This window comes from Canis lupus, chromosome X, assembly GCF_003254725.2.
Source record: "Canis lupus dingo isolate Sandy chromosome X, ASM325472v2, whole genome shotgun sequence".
Classification (NCBI taxonomy): Eukaryota; Metazoa; Chordata; class Mammalia; order Carnivora; family Canidae; genus Canis; species Canis lupus.
This window is the reverse complement of record NC_064281.1, coordinates 76732799-76749760: the sequence shown is the minus strand read 5'-3', so window position 1 is coordinate 76749760 and position 16962 is coordinate 76732799. Positions and strand designations below refer to the sequence as shown.

At 41.0% G+C, this 16962-nt stretch overlaps 1 protein-coding gene across 1 annotated transcript; it reads right to left on the bottom strand.

Annotated features, from left to right (window-relative positions):
- Positions 1 to 8458: 8458 nt before the first annotated feature.
- LOC112649460 (protein BEX1-like) lies at positions 8459 to 10027 on the bottom strand. Its single transcript, XM_025431788.3, has 3 exons — positions 9871 to 10027; positions 9443 to 9527; positions 8459 to 9092 (listed from the first exon to the last, which is right to left on the bottom strand). The coding sequence occupies exon 3, from the start codon at positions 9085 to 9087 to the stop codon at positions 8701 to 8703; it is 387 nt and encodes a 128-aa protein (XP_025287573.1). The 5' UTR covers positions 9088 to 9092; positions 9443 to 9527; positions 9871 to 10027; the 3' UTR covers positions 8459 to 8700.
- Between the last annotated feature and the right edge of the window lie 6935 nt (positions 10028 to 16962).

Sequence of the window (16962 nt, the reverse complement as noted above, 5' to 3'; positions counted from 1 at the left end):
CCTGAACTTTATGGGCAACTAATATTCGATAAAGGAGGAAAGACTATCCATTGGAAGAAAGACAGTCTCTTCAATAAATGGTGCTGGGAAAATTGGACATCCACATGCAGAAGAATGAAACTAGACCACTCTCTTTCACCATACACAAAGATAAACTCAAAATGGATGAAAGATCTAAATGTGAGACAAGATTCCATCAAAATCTTAGAGAAGAACACAGGCAACACCCTTTTTGAACTCGGCCATAGTAACTTCTTGCAAGATACATCCACGAAGGCAAAAGAAACAAAAGCAAAAATGAACTATTGGGACTTCATCAAGATAAGAAGCTTTTGCACAGCAAAGGATACAGTCAACAAAACTCAAAGACAACCTACAGAATGGGAGAAGATATTTGCAAATGACATATCAGATAAAGGGCTAGTTTCCAAGATCTATAAAGAACTTATTAAACTCAACACCAAAGAAACAAACAATCCAATCATGAAATGGGCAAAAGACATGAACAGAAATCTCACAGAGGAAGACATAGACATGGCCAACATGCATATGAGAAAATGCTCTGCATCACTTGCCATCAGGGAAATACAAATCAAAACTACAATGAGATACCACCTCACACCAGTGAGAATGGGGAAAATTAACAAGGCAGGAAACAACAAATGTTGGAGAAGGGGGATCCCTGGGTGGCGCAGCGGTTTGGCGCCTGCCTTTGGCCCAGGGCGCGATCCTGGAGACCCGGGATCGAATCCCACATCAGGCTCCCGGTGCATGGAGCCTGCTTCTCCCTCTGCCTATGTCTCTGCCTCTCTCTCTCTGTCTCTCTGTGACTATCATAAATAAATAAAAATTAAAAAAAAAATTAAAAAAAAAAAAAACAAAAACAAATGTTGGAGAGGATGCGGAGAAAAGGGAACCCTCTTACACTGTTGGTGGGAATGTGAACTGGTGCAGCCACTCTGGAAAACTGTGTGGAGGTTCCTCAAAGAGTTAAAAATAGACCTGCCCTACGACCCAGCAATTGCACTGTTGGGGATTTACCCCAAAGATACAAATGCAATGAAACGCCGGGACACCTGCACCCCGATGTTTCTAGCAGCAATGGCCACGATAGCCAAACTGTGGAAGGAGCCTCGGTGTCCAACGAAAGATGAATGGATAAAGAAGATGTGGTTTATGTATACAATGGAATATTACTCAGCTATTAGAAATGACAAATACCCACCATTTGCTTCAACGTGGATGGAACTGGAGGGTATTATGCTGAGTGAAGTAAGTCAGTCGGAGAAGGACAAACATTATATGTTCTCATTCATTTGGGGAATATAAATAATAGTGAAAGGGAATATAAGGGAAGGGAGAAGAAATGTGTGGGAAATATCAGAAAGGGAGACAGAACGTAAAGACTGCTAACTCTGGGAAACGAACTAGGGGTGGTAGAAGGGGAGGAGGGCGGGGGGTGGGAGTGAATGGGTGACGGGCACTGGGTGTTATTCTGTATGTTAGTAAATTGAACACCAATAAAAAAATAAATTAAAAAAATAAAATAAAATAAAAGGTTATTCAGTATGTCTTCCTGCTGTTGATCTTACACTCAGGGCCTATTGGAGGTACAGAGTACTCTGAGTCCTTCCCATTTTTGAGCTCCCAGTATAGTGTATGCTTATCCAACATCAGCTTCTTCTTTCATCTCTTATCTAAACTCCAAATATCTAAATTGCCTCCCCACCCCTCCTTAGTAACACCTTCAGCAGGCAGGCTCTAACTATTCTGAACCTGTCAGGATTTGGAATTTCTCTGAAGACTGTTACTGGTTGAGGATGACTAATGATCTTAAAATGGCCCAGTCAGATTGAAGAGGTCTTATATTCCATGGTTGGGAAAGAGGTTATCCTTTCTCTCCTGAGGGGCAGAAACAGAAATGAATATATCCTCAATCACCACAATAGCCATCTTGTTGCATCAGGGGTAAACACCAGCCTTAGGATGAAGCTGACACCAGGCATGGTAGAAGTTAACCAGAGATGGAAACCAGGGTCCTTGATGAAGTCCTGAATCAATCAGCCCTGAAGCCTGTTCTACCTATTTCTGCTCCTTCTCCTATGTGAAATATAAACTTCCTTAATATTTAAGCAAATTTTAGTCAATTATTCTTTACATACAGCTGATATTCCCTACTCAATATAATTAAAATAACAATATTAGAGAATTTTCCATTTCTTCCTATTCAGAACTACTACATTATTTATAATGGCCAGATAGCTTTCTAAAGTATTAATGCATCTTATGTATTTATCTTTCTCTTATTAGTGTTAAAGTCATATCCAGGTTTTTGACTTTTCAAAATTGCTAAAGTAAACATCCTGCTCTTCCATAAACAATTGACACTTGAACAACATCAGTTTGAACTGTATGGGTTGATTTATAGGTGAATTTTTTGCAGTACAATACTGTAAATATATTTTTCTCTTCCTTATGATTTTCCTTTTTTTCATGATTTTATTTTATTCATGAGAGACAGAGAGAGGGAGAGAGGCAGAGACATAGGCAGAGGGAGAAGCAGGCTCCATGCAGGAAGCCCTATGTGGGACTCAATCCCAGGACACTCAACCACTGGGCCACCCAGGCGTCCCCCTTATGATTTTCCTAATAACATTTGCTTTTCTCTAGCTTACTTTATCATAGAAATACTATATATCTAAAATATATATATATTTTTTAGAAGTTTAATTCTTTATTAAGATTATTTATTTATTTATTTATTTATTTATTTATTTATTTATTCATGATAGAAGCAGAGACACAGGCAGAGGGAGAAGCAGGCTCCATGGAGGGAGCCTGATATGGGACTCGATCCTGGAACCCCAGGATCACGCCCCGGGCCAAAGGCAGGCACTGAACTGCTGAGCCACCCAGGGATCCCTAAAATATATATTTTATACTAATATATATTATGTTATATATCCATATAACATGAAGAATATGTGTTAACTGACTTTATATTTTTGGTAAGGCTTCCAGTCAACAGTATGCTATTAGTAATTAGGTTTTTAGAGGTCAAAAATTATATGTGGAATTTTGACTGTGCAGGGTGTTAGCACCCTTAACCTCTGCATTGTTCAAAGGTCATCTTATTTACACGCTTGCACATTTGGATGTTTTCACAGTTCCAATACAAATCATTTTTATGATTTCTCAGCTGGAATGTAGTCATAAGCATAGAATTTCTATTTAAAGACTAGAGAATTGTTTTAAGACTTTTGATACATATTTTCAAACTATATTTCAGAAAAGTTGAACCAGTTTTCAGTCTCACCAACACTGTATGAAACTGCCCACGCTCTTTTATGTTTTCACTGTATGAAGGAACACTTATCTCTAGGTATAAATCACTAATAATGACTTGGATTCAAAAGTCACACTGTGTTCAAATTCCAGCTCCACAAGTTAATAGTCACATGGCTTTGGGTATGTGGTTCATTCTTCTTAACTATAAAATGGCCTAACAATAGTATCCTCATGCAACTTATGTGGTTAGGGAAATTGAATAAGTCAGGTAAAATATTTAGATTATAATAATGATCAATAAATGTTGGTTGCTATTATTAAAATTATTTACCAACTTGTCACTTTAAAAAAATTTGGTCTCATTTGCATATCCTTGCTTACCAATGAAACTGGTCATTTTTTCCATGTAACTATTACACAGCTGTAAAATTGTTTAACTTTTACTTTTTTCTTGGAAGGATTTCAAACACGTGGAGGTTAAGGACCACCCTACTAAAAGATGAAAGGGTCAACCAGGAAATTAGAGAAGAATTAAAAAGATTCATGGAAACTAATGAGACTGAAGATACAACCGTTCAAAATCTTTGGGATACAGCAAAAGCAGTCCTGAGGGGGAAATACATCGAATTATAAGCATCCATCCAAAAACTGGAAAGAACTCAAATACAAAAGCTAACCTTACACTTAAAGGAGCTGGAGAAGGAACAGCATATGAAAACTTCACGCAGCAGAAGAAGACAGTTAATAAAGACTCGAGTAGAACTCAATGAAATCGAGACCAGAAGAACTGTGGAACAGAGTAACAAAACCAGGAGTTGGTTCTTTGGAAGAATTAATAAGATAGATAAACCATTAGCCAGCCTTATTAGAAAGAAGAAGGAGAAAAGACTCAAATTAATAAAATCATGAATGAGAAAGGAGAGATCACCACCAATACCAAAGAAATACAAACGATTTTAAAAACTTATTATGAGGGGATCCCTGGGTGGCGCAGCGGTTTAGTGCCTGCCTTTGGCCCAGGGCGTGATCCTGGAGACCCGGGATCAAATCCCACGTCGGGCTCCCGGTGCACGGAGCCTGCTTCTCCCTCTGCCTGTGTCTCTGCCTTTCTCTCTCTCTCTGTGTGACTGTAATAAATAAATTTAAAAAAACTTATTATGAGTAGCTATATGCCAATAAATTAGGTAATCTAGAAGAAATGGACGCATTTCTGGAAAACCACAAAGTACCAAAACTGAACAGGAAGAAAGAGAAAACCTGAACAGGCCGATAACCAGGAAGGATATTGAAGCAGTCATCAAAAACCTCCCTAGACACAAAAGTCCAGGAACAGATGGCTTCCCAGGGGAATTCTATCAAACGTTTAAAGAAGAAACCATACCTATTCTACTAAAGCTGTTCCGAAAGACAGAAAGGGATGGAACACTTCCAAACTCGTTCTATAAGGCCAGCATCATCTTAATTCCAAAACCACACAAAGACCCCACCAAAAGGAGAATTCTAGACCAATATCCCTGATGAACACAGAAGCAAACATTCTCAACAAAATACAAGCCAATAGGATCCAACAGTACATTAAGAAGATTATTCACCATGACCAAATGGGATTTATCCTGGGATGCAAGGTTATACACTCAAAGCATTCAATGTGATTGATCATATCAACAAGAGAAAAACCAAGAACCATATGACCCTCTCAGTAGATGCAGAGGAAGCATATGACAAAATACAGCTTCCATTCCTGATCAAAACTCTTCAGAGTGTAGCGATAGAGGGAATATTCCTCAGCATCTTAAAAGCCATCTGCTAAAAGCCCACAGCAAATATCATTCTCAATGGGGAAGCACTGGGAGCCTTTCCCCTAAGATCAGGAACAAGATAGGGATGTCCACTCTCACCACTGCTGTTCAACATAGTACTAGAAGGCCTAGCCTCAGCAATCAAGCCACAAAAAGAAATAAAAGGCATTCAAATTGGCAAACTAGTCAAACTCTCCCTCTTCACAGAAGACATGATACTGTACTTAGACAACCCAAAAGAGTCCACCCCAAGATTGCTAGAACTCATACAGCAATTCAACAGTGTGGCAGGAAACAAAATCAATGCCCAGAAATCAGTGGCATCTCTCTATACACTAACAATGAGACTGAAGAAAGAGAAATCAAGGAGTCAATCCCGTTGACAATTGCACCCAAAAGCATAAGATACCTAGGAATAAACATAACCAAAGAGGTAAAGGACGTATACCCTAAAAACTACAGAACACTTCTGAAGGAAATTGAAGAAGACACAAAGAGATGGAAAAATATTCCATGCTCCTGGATTGGAAGAATTAATACTGTGAAAATGTCAATGTTACCCAGGGCAATTTACACATTTAATGCAATACCTATCAAAATACCATGGACTTTCTTCAGAGAGTTGAAACAAATCATCTTAAGATTTGTGTGGAATCAGAAAAGACCCCGAATAGCCAGGGAAATATTAAAAAAAGAAAACCATAGCTGGGGGCATCACAATGCCAGGTTTCAGGTTGTGCTACAAAGCTGTGTTCATCAAGACAGTGTGGTCCTGGCACAAAAACAGACACATAGATCAATGGAACAGAATAGAGAATCCAGAAGTGGACCCACAACTTTATGGTCAACTAATATTCGACAAAGGAGGAAAGACTATCCACTGGAAAAAAGACAGTCTCTTCAATAAATGGTGCTGGGAAAATTGGACATCCACATGCAGAAGAATGAAACTAGACCATTCTCTTACACCATATACAAAGATAAACCCAAAATGGATGAAAGATCTAAATTTGAGACAAGATTCCATCAAAATCCTAGAGGAGAACCCAGGCAACACCCTTTTTGAACTTGGCCACAGCAACTTCTTGCAAGATACATCCATGAAGGAAAGAAAAGCAAAAATGAATTTTTGGGACTTCATCAAGATAAGAAGCTTCTGCACAGCAAAAGAAACAGTCAACAAAAGTAAAAGACAACCTACAGAACGGGAAAAGATATTTGCAAATGACGTATCAGATAAAAGGCTAGTATCCAAGATCTATAAAGAACTTATTAAATAGCAAAGAAACAAACAATCCAGTCATGAAATGGGCAAAAGACATGAACAGAAATCTCACAGAGGAAGACATAGACATGGCCAAAAAGCACATGAGAAAATGCCTTGCATCACTGGCCATCAGGGAAATACAAATCAAAACCACAATGAGATACCACCTCACACCAGTGAGAATGGGAAAATTAACAAGGCAGGAAACAACAAATGTTGGAGAGGATGTGGAGAAAGGGGAAGGAACCCTCTTGCAGTGTTGGTGGGAATGTGAACTGGTACAGCCACTCTGGAAAACTGTGTGGGGGTTCCTCAAAGAGTTAAAAATAGAACTGCCCTACCACCCAACAGTTGCACTGCTAGAGATTTCCCCCAAAGATACAGACGTAGTGAAACGCCAGGACACCTGCACCCCAATGTTTCTAGCAGCAATGTCCACAATAGCCACACTGTGGAAGGAGCCTCGGTGTCCATCGAAAGATGAATGGATAAAGAAGCTGTGGTCTATGTATACAATGGAATATTACTCAGCCATTAGAAATGACAAATACCCACCATTTGCTTCGACATGGATGGAACTGGAGGGTATTATGCTGAGTGAAATAAGTCAATCGGAGAAGGACAAACATTATATGGTCTCATTCATTTGGGGAATATAAAAAATAGTGAAAGGGAATAAAGGGGAAAGGAGAAAAAATGAGTGGGAAATATCTGAAAGGGGGACAGAACATGAGAGACTCCTAACTCTGGGAAATGAACAAGGGGTGTTGGAAAGGGAGGTGGGTAGGGAGTGGGAGTGACTGGGTGACGGGCACTGAGGGGGGCACTGACGGGATGGGCACTGGGTGTTATGCTATATGTTGGCAAATTGAACTCCAATAACAAATTTTTAAAAAATCTTCTGTATGCTTTACACTTTGCACATCTCATACTGTGTTAACCATGTTTCAAGTTCTTAATAACCACATGCAGCTCAATATTACCATTTTTCAGAGTATATACTTTTAATTTTTATGTAGTGAATCTAAAGGCCTTTTAAATTTTCTTACTCTTTACATTTTAATGCTTCTTTCCACTGAATTCAGATATTCACCTTTATGTTCTTCATTATGGTTCCTATTTAAGAGTTGAGACAATAAATATATACACCTAGCAGCCCTTTAGACATTAGTGTACATCAGAATTACCAGGATTTCTTGCTAAATATTAGAGTTCTGGATCTCCATTCAGTAGATTTAGGGGAGGACCAAGAGTCTACATTTCTTTTTTTTTTAAGATTTATTTACTTGAGAGAGAGAGCTAGAGAGTGAGCATAAGGGAACGTGGGAGTGGGGGCAGAGAAAGAGGGAGAGAGAAAATCTCAAGCAGACTCTTCACTGAGCATGGAAGATGCTAAATTAATCTTACCACCCTGAGATCATGACCTGAGCCAAAACCTGAGATTAACTGACTAATCCACCCAAGCACCCCAAAGAGTCTAGATTTTCAAGAAATTCCTTAGGTGATTCTCCCACACACTCCTCAGGTGAAGCTGCATATCCAAGTTTATTTTATTCAGGGACTGAACTGAGACAAGAACTTAAAGACAAGAACTTAAAGCTCTTATTAACTGTATTTTGTTAAGAGCCTACCTCTTGCCAGGCAGAATTCAGCTTGACCAGCAGAAGAAGATACTGGACTGGTGAGAATTATCTTTGGAAACTCTGATAAATATCTGAAAGGAAAATTTGAGCATAGGCAGTCTTGCCTAATAGGTGGAGATGAGGACAAAAATAGGTAAACATAGCTCACATACCTGATTCTGTTTCAGTCATGTGAAACAAACAGAGTCCTTAATTTATAAAGAATTCTTGGGTTTATTCTTCTGGCTAAAATATCCAAATTTCATAACCAATTATTTATTATGTGACCCTCCTACCTTCAAGGTCATTAAAAATAGTTTCCATTTCTTCTAAAACTACAGAAAATATAAAAGAAAACACATCAACTCATCTCACAAAAATGAGTCCCTGTATTAAATAAATCCTTTGGTATATTTAATTTCAGCATTTTTTCTTCATGTACTAAATACATAAATATAAGATTCGAAGTAAAAATACAGAGGTTGCTTTTTTAAAACTGCTTTATTGGTTTCACAACATATGAACATCTTTCCATGCAATAGGTAAAATTCTCCTGCTAACAAAATCTTACAGATTGGGTCAAAAACACAACATTTAGCTCTAAGTAATAATAGACATACCAGAAATGAGTGACATGAAAAGGTTTACAACAAACGTATATCACGAACACGTTAAGTTTAGAAAGCAAGAGTCTCCCTATTAATTTCAGGGATAATATCAGGATTCAAGGCATAAGGCAAAACTCATCCTGATGGTCACGGTGAGGAGGGTCAGTGCTAACTGCCTGTAGACTATGACTGAACTGCTTTTCCTTCAGCTTTTGCATGAGTTGTCTCATCTCCTCCCCAATCTTTTCCATATTCTCTTCTCTCATCCTTCCCTGTGGCTCTTCAAGCCTCTGAAACACATCCCACCTATACTGCAGGATGGGCTGCCTAACACGGAACCGCCTACGATTTACTCTAGGCACACAATATTCACCAGTTTCCAAAGGGAGGGCCAAGGGCTCTCCTTTATTAGTACTTTGCTCCTTTTCATCATATTTTTTATTTTCCTGGTCAGTATTTTCCATGTTGAGATTTTTTACTGCGTGTTCCTCTTGGGACGCCATTGCTCCTAGGAGACAAAAGATAAAAGAAGGGGTTGAGTTTTTGGTGGACAGGTCAGCACCGAGGACAGAAGCCTTACTGCTCATCTTTCAGAGCCCTGGATATCAACGGTTTTTAAAAATTTCATTTTCCTACCTGAAAAGCCTTGTGCGCCCTCTAGGGGGCCTCCAGTTCGGACCCTCCCCCTTCTCTCTCTTCTCTGTCTTACCTCCCTCCAAACCCACCATTTTCCTACAGTTCCATCCCCAGGCTTCTGCAGTCACCAAAATGGAGGATGGGGGACAGGGGATGACGTAGATGGGAGGGGGTCTCAAACTCGGCTCTGCACCCGACCCCCACTCTGTCCCCCGCACCGACCTGGGCCTATCCTTGCTGTCTCCTCCTTCTCCCGATTCTCGCCGTGTGGGCGCCGCCGCGACACTTGACACCTAGGCCTGCAGTCCTGCAAAGGGCCAGCGTGGAGGGAGTGGGGGGTGTTGCGAAGCGTTTGGCGCCGACCTGCCACCACCTGGTTCCTTCCGGGTCCCGGGCCCCCCTGGCCGCCCCCTAATCCCCATCTCCGGCTCTCAACCCTAACGTCCCCCCACCCCGCCCGGGAGGTTCACTATTTTCCTGCAGGAACTGGGGGTGATTTCCAATCGCTCTTAGTTGCTCTGCTGCTCTCTGGCCGTCCCAGCACCCCCACCCCAGGGGGCCACTATGGATGTTCCCAAGAATGCCGAGGGTGGAGAAAGCTGGCCCGGACCCGCTGCGCTGATCCTAGGAGCCGGCCCCGGAGCCCTTACCTGCTCCGCTTTCCTCGGGACTGATGCCAGCCCGCCGGGCGCAGAACAGCTGGGAGCAGGTACCCAGACGGGAGTGACTACTGCACCGAAGGCTGAGTTGCTCTGCAGCTCCACGTCACGTGAGCGCCCCGCGTCACCAACGCGTTCGCTCCCCTCCCACTCCACTCCCTCTGGACGGGGCAGGGAGCTCTACTGGACCCTCATCCCCACGTCCCCTATGTACCAACTACCCCTCTGTGGGTTTGTGCACGGGGCCACGACGCTCACCGTCTTGTCAGTCACTCAGTTTTTGTACTCTCCAATCTGAGGGCCAGCTAGTGGCCTCACCGCTTAGCGGTTGGGGTTTGCCCATCTTTGGTTACCAGGGAAGGTCTGCATATCACCCTCCCCCTCTCCCCAAGGCCTTGGCATTGGCTTGGTCTTTTCAGTTTTTTCTTCTCTTCTCCCTAGTTGTGTATCTGCTTCCTAAAATTTTCTCTTTATTATTTTTTTTAAATAAGTATTGCTCAAAAAACATAATTATGAGGTTTCACTCTTATAAGACATGCTTCAACACAGGAAACTCATTTTTTATGTTCTGCATCACACAGAAAATATTTTCTCTGGGCTCCACAAAACTTCATTTTAGAACATTCTACCTTGTTTTAATATTTTGTGAAAAAAGGGGGGGGAGGGGTGCATTGGGGGACAGGGAATCTTCCTGAACACGAACAGTGTTTTGAAAATGCTCAAAGAGAAATCCAGGTGTCAGATCTTGGTCATTCTATATAAATAATCCACTGTTTCCCCTATTTCTGAAACAAATTTTAAGATTTGTTAATAAACATTTATATTTTATTCTATGATAACATTCATTATGTATGGAAAAGTATTTGGTGACAACTGAAGCCATCTGCTGAAATTTGATGGCTATTATTGATGATTTTGAATACCTAAACAAAGGGAAGTGCTCTGAGGCAGTGGCAGGTTGAGGGATGCAGAGATAGATTGTCCCTGCCCTGACAAGAAATCGGGAAGGTGCCTGTCTTCCCAATGCCACATACAAGGGCCTTTTATTTCCTACATTCAGGCTCTTGACTGCTTAATCCAAGAATACAGATAAACAAGTGATCAAGGTAATGACCTAAGTAAATTCCTTTAGTTTTTTTATTCCCCCCCCAAAAAAAAAATTCCCACCTAGTGACTCACCTCCCAGACAGATGTGTAGGGGCAGGGCTCTGTTCTCATACCTCTTCTATACCTCTATGGTAGAGGATTCCAAGAACAGTAGAGATTTGATTGCTGTGGGGAAAGCCTCCCAAGTCGGCCTGTTCTTTCTGTTACCTTGTCCAGGTGGAAGACTCCGTGGGACATTCCTGCTATCTTTAACCTGGGTTAGGAAGTGCAGACTGCTGGGATCCTCATCCTATCCTCCCCACCTCCAGAGCACTCAGGAAGAACCAGGCCTTGCTGTAGGGTCACTATTTGCCAGTCTATACTCACCCTGGTACTCCCTCATTTATGCCAGGGTCCAAGGAACACTGACTACTGACCATCCTGAGTAAACTTGTTATTTTCAACACAGAAGTCTGTGGAACAGATATTGAAATATTATCTGTATATGTGAGAAGGTGGTAATATATTCACATTTCTATCAGGGAAAGGGGCCAAACTTCTTAGCTGATTCTCAAAGAGGCCATGATTCATCACCTCTAAAAAAGTTTTAAAATCTTAGGACTACCAGGTGGCTCAGTGCTTGAGCATCTGCCTTAGGCTCAGGGCATGATCCCGGGGTCCTAGGATGGGTCCCCCATCGGGCTCCTGCATGGAGCCTGCTTCTCCCTCTGCCTATGTCTCTGCCTTTCTTTCTGTGTCTCTCATGAACAAATAAATAAAATCATTAATTCTTTTTTAAATCTCTATATATGCTGTCTCACTCTCTTTCTAGCTCTTGACTTTCACCTTAGACCTGCTTCTTTTTCAATTGTTTTCTGCCTTAGTATCCACCCATTGGCAAACCCAGAATCTGGGCATTATCCTTGAATCCCTGATCATTGTTCCTCATGTTCAATTAATAATCACATCTGGCTAAGACTCTCATATCTTTTTAAAACAGCAGTATGGAACTATAGTTTACATACCATAAGATCTGCCAACTTAAAGTGTACACTTTAATGGTTTCTAATATACTTAAAGAAATGTACATTCCTCACCATAGTCAATTTTAAGACATTTCAGTACATCAAAAAGAAACTCAAAAAGTACACCTTCACTAATCACTCCCCATTCCACAATTCTCTTCAAGTCAAGGCACCATTAACATAATATGTCTCTATAGATTTCCCTATTCTGGATATTTCACATAAATGAAATCATACAATATGTGTTCTTTTGGGATTGACTTCTTCATTTAGCACAATGTGTTCAGAGTTCATGGCAACAAAACAATTAATCATTTGAGGAACTTCTAAATGTTTATCCAAAGTGGTTGATCATTTTAAACTTTCTTACCAGCAGTATATGAAGATTCTGTTATCTCTACATCCTCATCAACATTTGTTATTTTCTGAAAGTTTGCTTCTAGTCATATTAGTGAAGATGAAGTAGTATCTCATGATAGTTTTGATTGGCATTTCCTAGATAATTAATGATGTTGAACATCTTTTCATGTTATAGTTCTGCTCCCATTCCAATGTGTGTGTTTTGTTGCCAAACCACCAAGCAATTCTCTGGTATCACCTGAGTTAATTCAATTCTGACACTATCTATTTGGAGATAGTATCAGATTCTACAGCTTAAGGGCTCAATCCCGCAAGATTGCCCTCCACTTCAGATGCCAATAACAAGTTCAAGTTATTACCTGTGCTCCCTCCTTAGGTTTGATTAATATGTTGGACAGGCTCACAGAACTCCAGAAACCAGTTTACTCACTAGATTACTCATTTATCACAAAGTATATAAATCAATAGGCAAATGAAATACATAGTGTGAGATCTTGAACAAAGGAGCTTCTGTCACCATGGAGTTTTCAACCCTGCACAGCAGCATGTGGTTCACTAACTTGGAAACTCTCTGAATCCCATCCTTTTTGAGTTTTTATGAGGCTTCATTACACAGATATGATTGATTAAATCATTGGTTATTGAGGATTGATTCAATCTTTCCTGCACATCTCCCCTCCTTGGAAATCCAGGGAGTGGGACAGAAAGTTCCAGCCCTCCAATCATGGTTGTTTCTCCTGGCAAGCAGCCTCATATCTTTAGGGGATTTCCAAAAGTCACCTTATTAATAAACTCAGTTGTAGTTGAAAGGGACTTGTTATAAGTAACAATGACACTCATTTTAGTTTTTTGGCTCTGAAGTGACAAAAGACCAAATATTATAACAAAAGACACACTTTTATTGCTCGTATCTCTTAGGAAATTACAAAGGTTTTGGGGAGTTTTGTGGCAGAGGCACAAAACCAACCCAAGCATTATTATCAATCTTTTTCATCTTTGCAAATCTAGTAAATTAAATTAATTAATTAAATTTATTTTAAAAATAAAATATACGAAAATCTCACCTTATTTTTCATTTCATTAATATACTTGAGAATCTTTCTCCATGGTTTTTAGATATTCTTTTAGTGTGTGTAACTTGATTGTGTTTGTGTTCTTTGCTCATTGTTCTAGTGGTGTGTTTTGCATAATTTGAGTCCTTTTAGCTGAATAATGGCTGGTGAAAGAATGCAAGAACCAAAAGTTGGGGTTTGTATTAATAAAAACAAGTGACAATCTTGGATTTCTCATGGCTCCAATTGTTCATTGAATTTACAACCATTGTTTGCACACTGATTTTTCTGAATCAGGAGGAGATTGTTGCCGTGTCACAGCACATCAGGATGACAAAAGTCTGGCAACAAGAGATTATTTTTTGCAGAAGAGGAATGGACTTTATCTACATATGCCAAAGCCTTTATACTTTCTGTTCTTGCTGCCTTTGCACAAAAGTCATCCAGGTCATTTCCCTGATACTTAATTTCAGTCCTTTTCCTGTCAGCCTCAATTTTGGTCACAACAGTTTCAGAAGGTAAGAGAATAGCTGCAAGAAGGTCATTTGCTTGCTGTTTATTTTTGATTGAAGTCTCAGTGGATATAAAGGAAAGCCCTTGGTTTCTATAACATCCCCAAAACACAGATGCACAGCATCTGCCCCAAAGGCATACTGGCTGTCAATATAAATATTAATAATATGTCCTTTTGATAATTGGCATATTCTGATAAAGATATAGAGCTCTGGTTGTTAAGTTGATTTAGCTTAGGAAAGTTTAGCCTCTCAAGTAGTACGTACTGGATAGTAACAGTATAGCCTGCCTGGAAATTCTGATTTTCATTTTTACAATATGATCCATCAACAAACAAAATTACATCGGGATTAGTCAAAGAGGCATCTGGAAAATCAGGATGCAGTGTCCTAAAATTCAACATTATTACTTCCGAGTCATGGGCTTTGCCCTTGTCAGGCAAGGGTAGTAACTATAAGATTAAGAGTGTTGCAATGTTTAAGATGGAGATTAGGTGGTAAAAGCAGGAGGTTCTCATAGAAGGATAGCCTGCTTGTAGAAAACTGCTGAGTCAATTCAGAATTAAGAAGATATTGGAGAGCATGTGGAGTTTGTTAATAAATGCCATTTCTGGAGCTTGGGAAGATGGCAAAGTAGGAGGACCTAAGCTCACACCATTCCATGTTTACAACTAGGTATCACTCACAGCCAAATAAATAAACAGAAGAGCAAGCTGAAGACTGGCAGAACAAACTCCACAACTAAATGTAGAAAAGAAGCCCACATCTAAGAGGTTAGGAAGGGCAGAAACGGTGGTAGGAAGCTGCCCTCAGGAAGGAGGCAACTGCAGTCACAGGGGAAAGCACCAGGGAATACCTGGAGTTGGGGGTGGGGGTGGGTGGAAAACAAATCGCCAAACATCTGTCCTTGAAAACCAGAGGGGATGAATTCGTGAGTTTGTATAACCAGTGGAATTTGGAAACTGGAGTTTTATTTTTATTTTATTTTATTTTTTTAGTTTCTTATGAATATTTATTTTTTATTTTATTTGTATTTTTTATTGGAGTTCGATTTGCCAACATATAGTATAAGACGCATTGCTCATCCTGTCAAGTGCCCCCCTCAGTGCCCGTCATCCAGTCACCCCATTCCCCCGCCCACCTCCCCTTCCACTACCCCTTGTTCGTTTTCCAGAGTTAGGAGTCTCTTATGTTCTGTCACATCTCTGATATTTCCCACTCATTTTCTCCCTTTTCCCTTTTAATCCCTTTCACTATTTTTTATATTCCCTGTACAAGTGAAACCATATGTTTGTCCCTCTCTGATTGACTTACTTCACTCAGCATAATACCCTCCAATTCTATCCACGTTGAAGCAAATGGTGGGTATTCCTTGTTTCTGATGGCTGAGTAGTATTCCACTGGAACCTGGATTTTTAAAAGCCAGCTGACTCACCACTAGAAGAGCATGGAGGGCAAGTGATAGTTGGGTTTCAACCCTTAAAGAGACAATAGCCCTCTGAGAGGCAAGATAGGCAATTACTGGCATGAGGCACTATATGGCCTTGGGCTGTAGTGGATATTGAGGTGATTTGGGAAGAGGTTTAGTTATGTCTATCTGAACTTTTATAGGTTCTCCATTTTCTATTCTCCAATTGTTAGCCCATGAATCTTCAAACACCTGGATTAAATTAAAGATCATTTCCTGGAATTATTCCTATTCTATATCAAAGAAAGATTGTGAGAAACATAAAGATTAGGTTCAGTTTGGTCAGGAAATTCTAAAGTAAGCTCTCTGTTTGAGGCAAAATATATCAGCCTCTTCAATTTGGAAAGGAGATCTCTACCTAATACATTGACTGGAGCTGTGTCACACAGCAAAAAGAAATGTTTTTCGGTGAAGGTCCCAGAGTCGATTGCACTAATTGAGATAGAGGCTTTCTCTGAATTTTATTAGATACCTCCACTATTAGAAGTTTCTTCTCTATTCAGAGAGATTTATTGTCTTATGAGACTGGGTTTTAAAGTAGAGAGTGTAGCTCCAGTATCTACCAGACGTTGGCAAGATTTTCCATTAATCTTGATTTTAGTTTCCTCTTGGTTTTTTAAGGGACATACTGATAGCAGTGTACCAGAGAATCCTTCAGTCCTGTCAATCTTGGAAGAGATCTATATGGGGGCTCTCTTCTTAGAGGGTAGAAATGAAAGCATTTAAGTTGATGTTGAAGGATTTCCACAAAACCTTTAAGGACAACCTTTTTTTCAGTGTCCCAGTTGATTTCAAATAACACTGCTTCCTGAGTTAGTGTTTTGATGATGAACTCCTAAGAAGATGTAATGGAGGAGGTGCAGGTGTTGTTTTGAGCTTCTGGCCTTGGAGCTGTTGCAGCTATAAGGCTAATAACTTGGACTTTTATTTATAGTCTTGTTCCAACATCCATTCAAAATGCACAGCAGAGGAGCAAGATGGCGGAAGAGTAGGGTCTCCAAATCACCTGTCTCCACCAAATTACCTAGAAAACCTTCAAATTATCCTGAAAATCTATCAATTCGGCCTGAGATTTAAAGAGAGACCAGCTGGAATGCTACAGTGAGAAGAGTTCGCGCATCTATCAAGGTAGGAAGACGGGGAAAAAGAAGTAAAGAAACAAAGGCCTCCAAGGGGGAGGGGCCCCGCGAGGAGCCGGGCTGAGGCCGGGGCGAGTGTCCCCAGGACAGGAGAGCCCCGTCCCGGAGAAGCAGGAGCTGCACCGACCTTCCCGGGCGGAAAGGGGCTCGCAGGGAGTTGGAGCAGGACCCAGGAGGGCGAGGATGCCCTCGGGTTCCCTGGGACAGTAACAGAGCAACTGTGCGCCCAGGAGAGTGTGCCGAGCTCCCTAAGGGCTGCAGCGCGCACGGCGGGACCCGGAGCAGCTCGGGGGGCTCGGGGGCGGCTCCGCAGAGGGGGCTGCGCGGCCCCGGGAGCAGCTCGGAGGGGCTCGGGCAGAGGAAGAGGCTCCGTGCAGAGGGGCCTGCGCGGTTCCAGGAGCAGCTCGGAGGGGCTCGGGCGGCAGCTCCGCGGAGGGGGCT

Excerpts from the sequence above, each read along its gene's own strand:
- LOC112649460 (XM_025431788.3), bottom strand. The coding sequence starts at position 9,087 with ATGGCGTCCCAAGAGGAACACGCAGTAAAAAATCTCAACATGGAAAAT.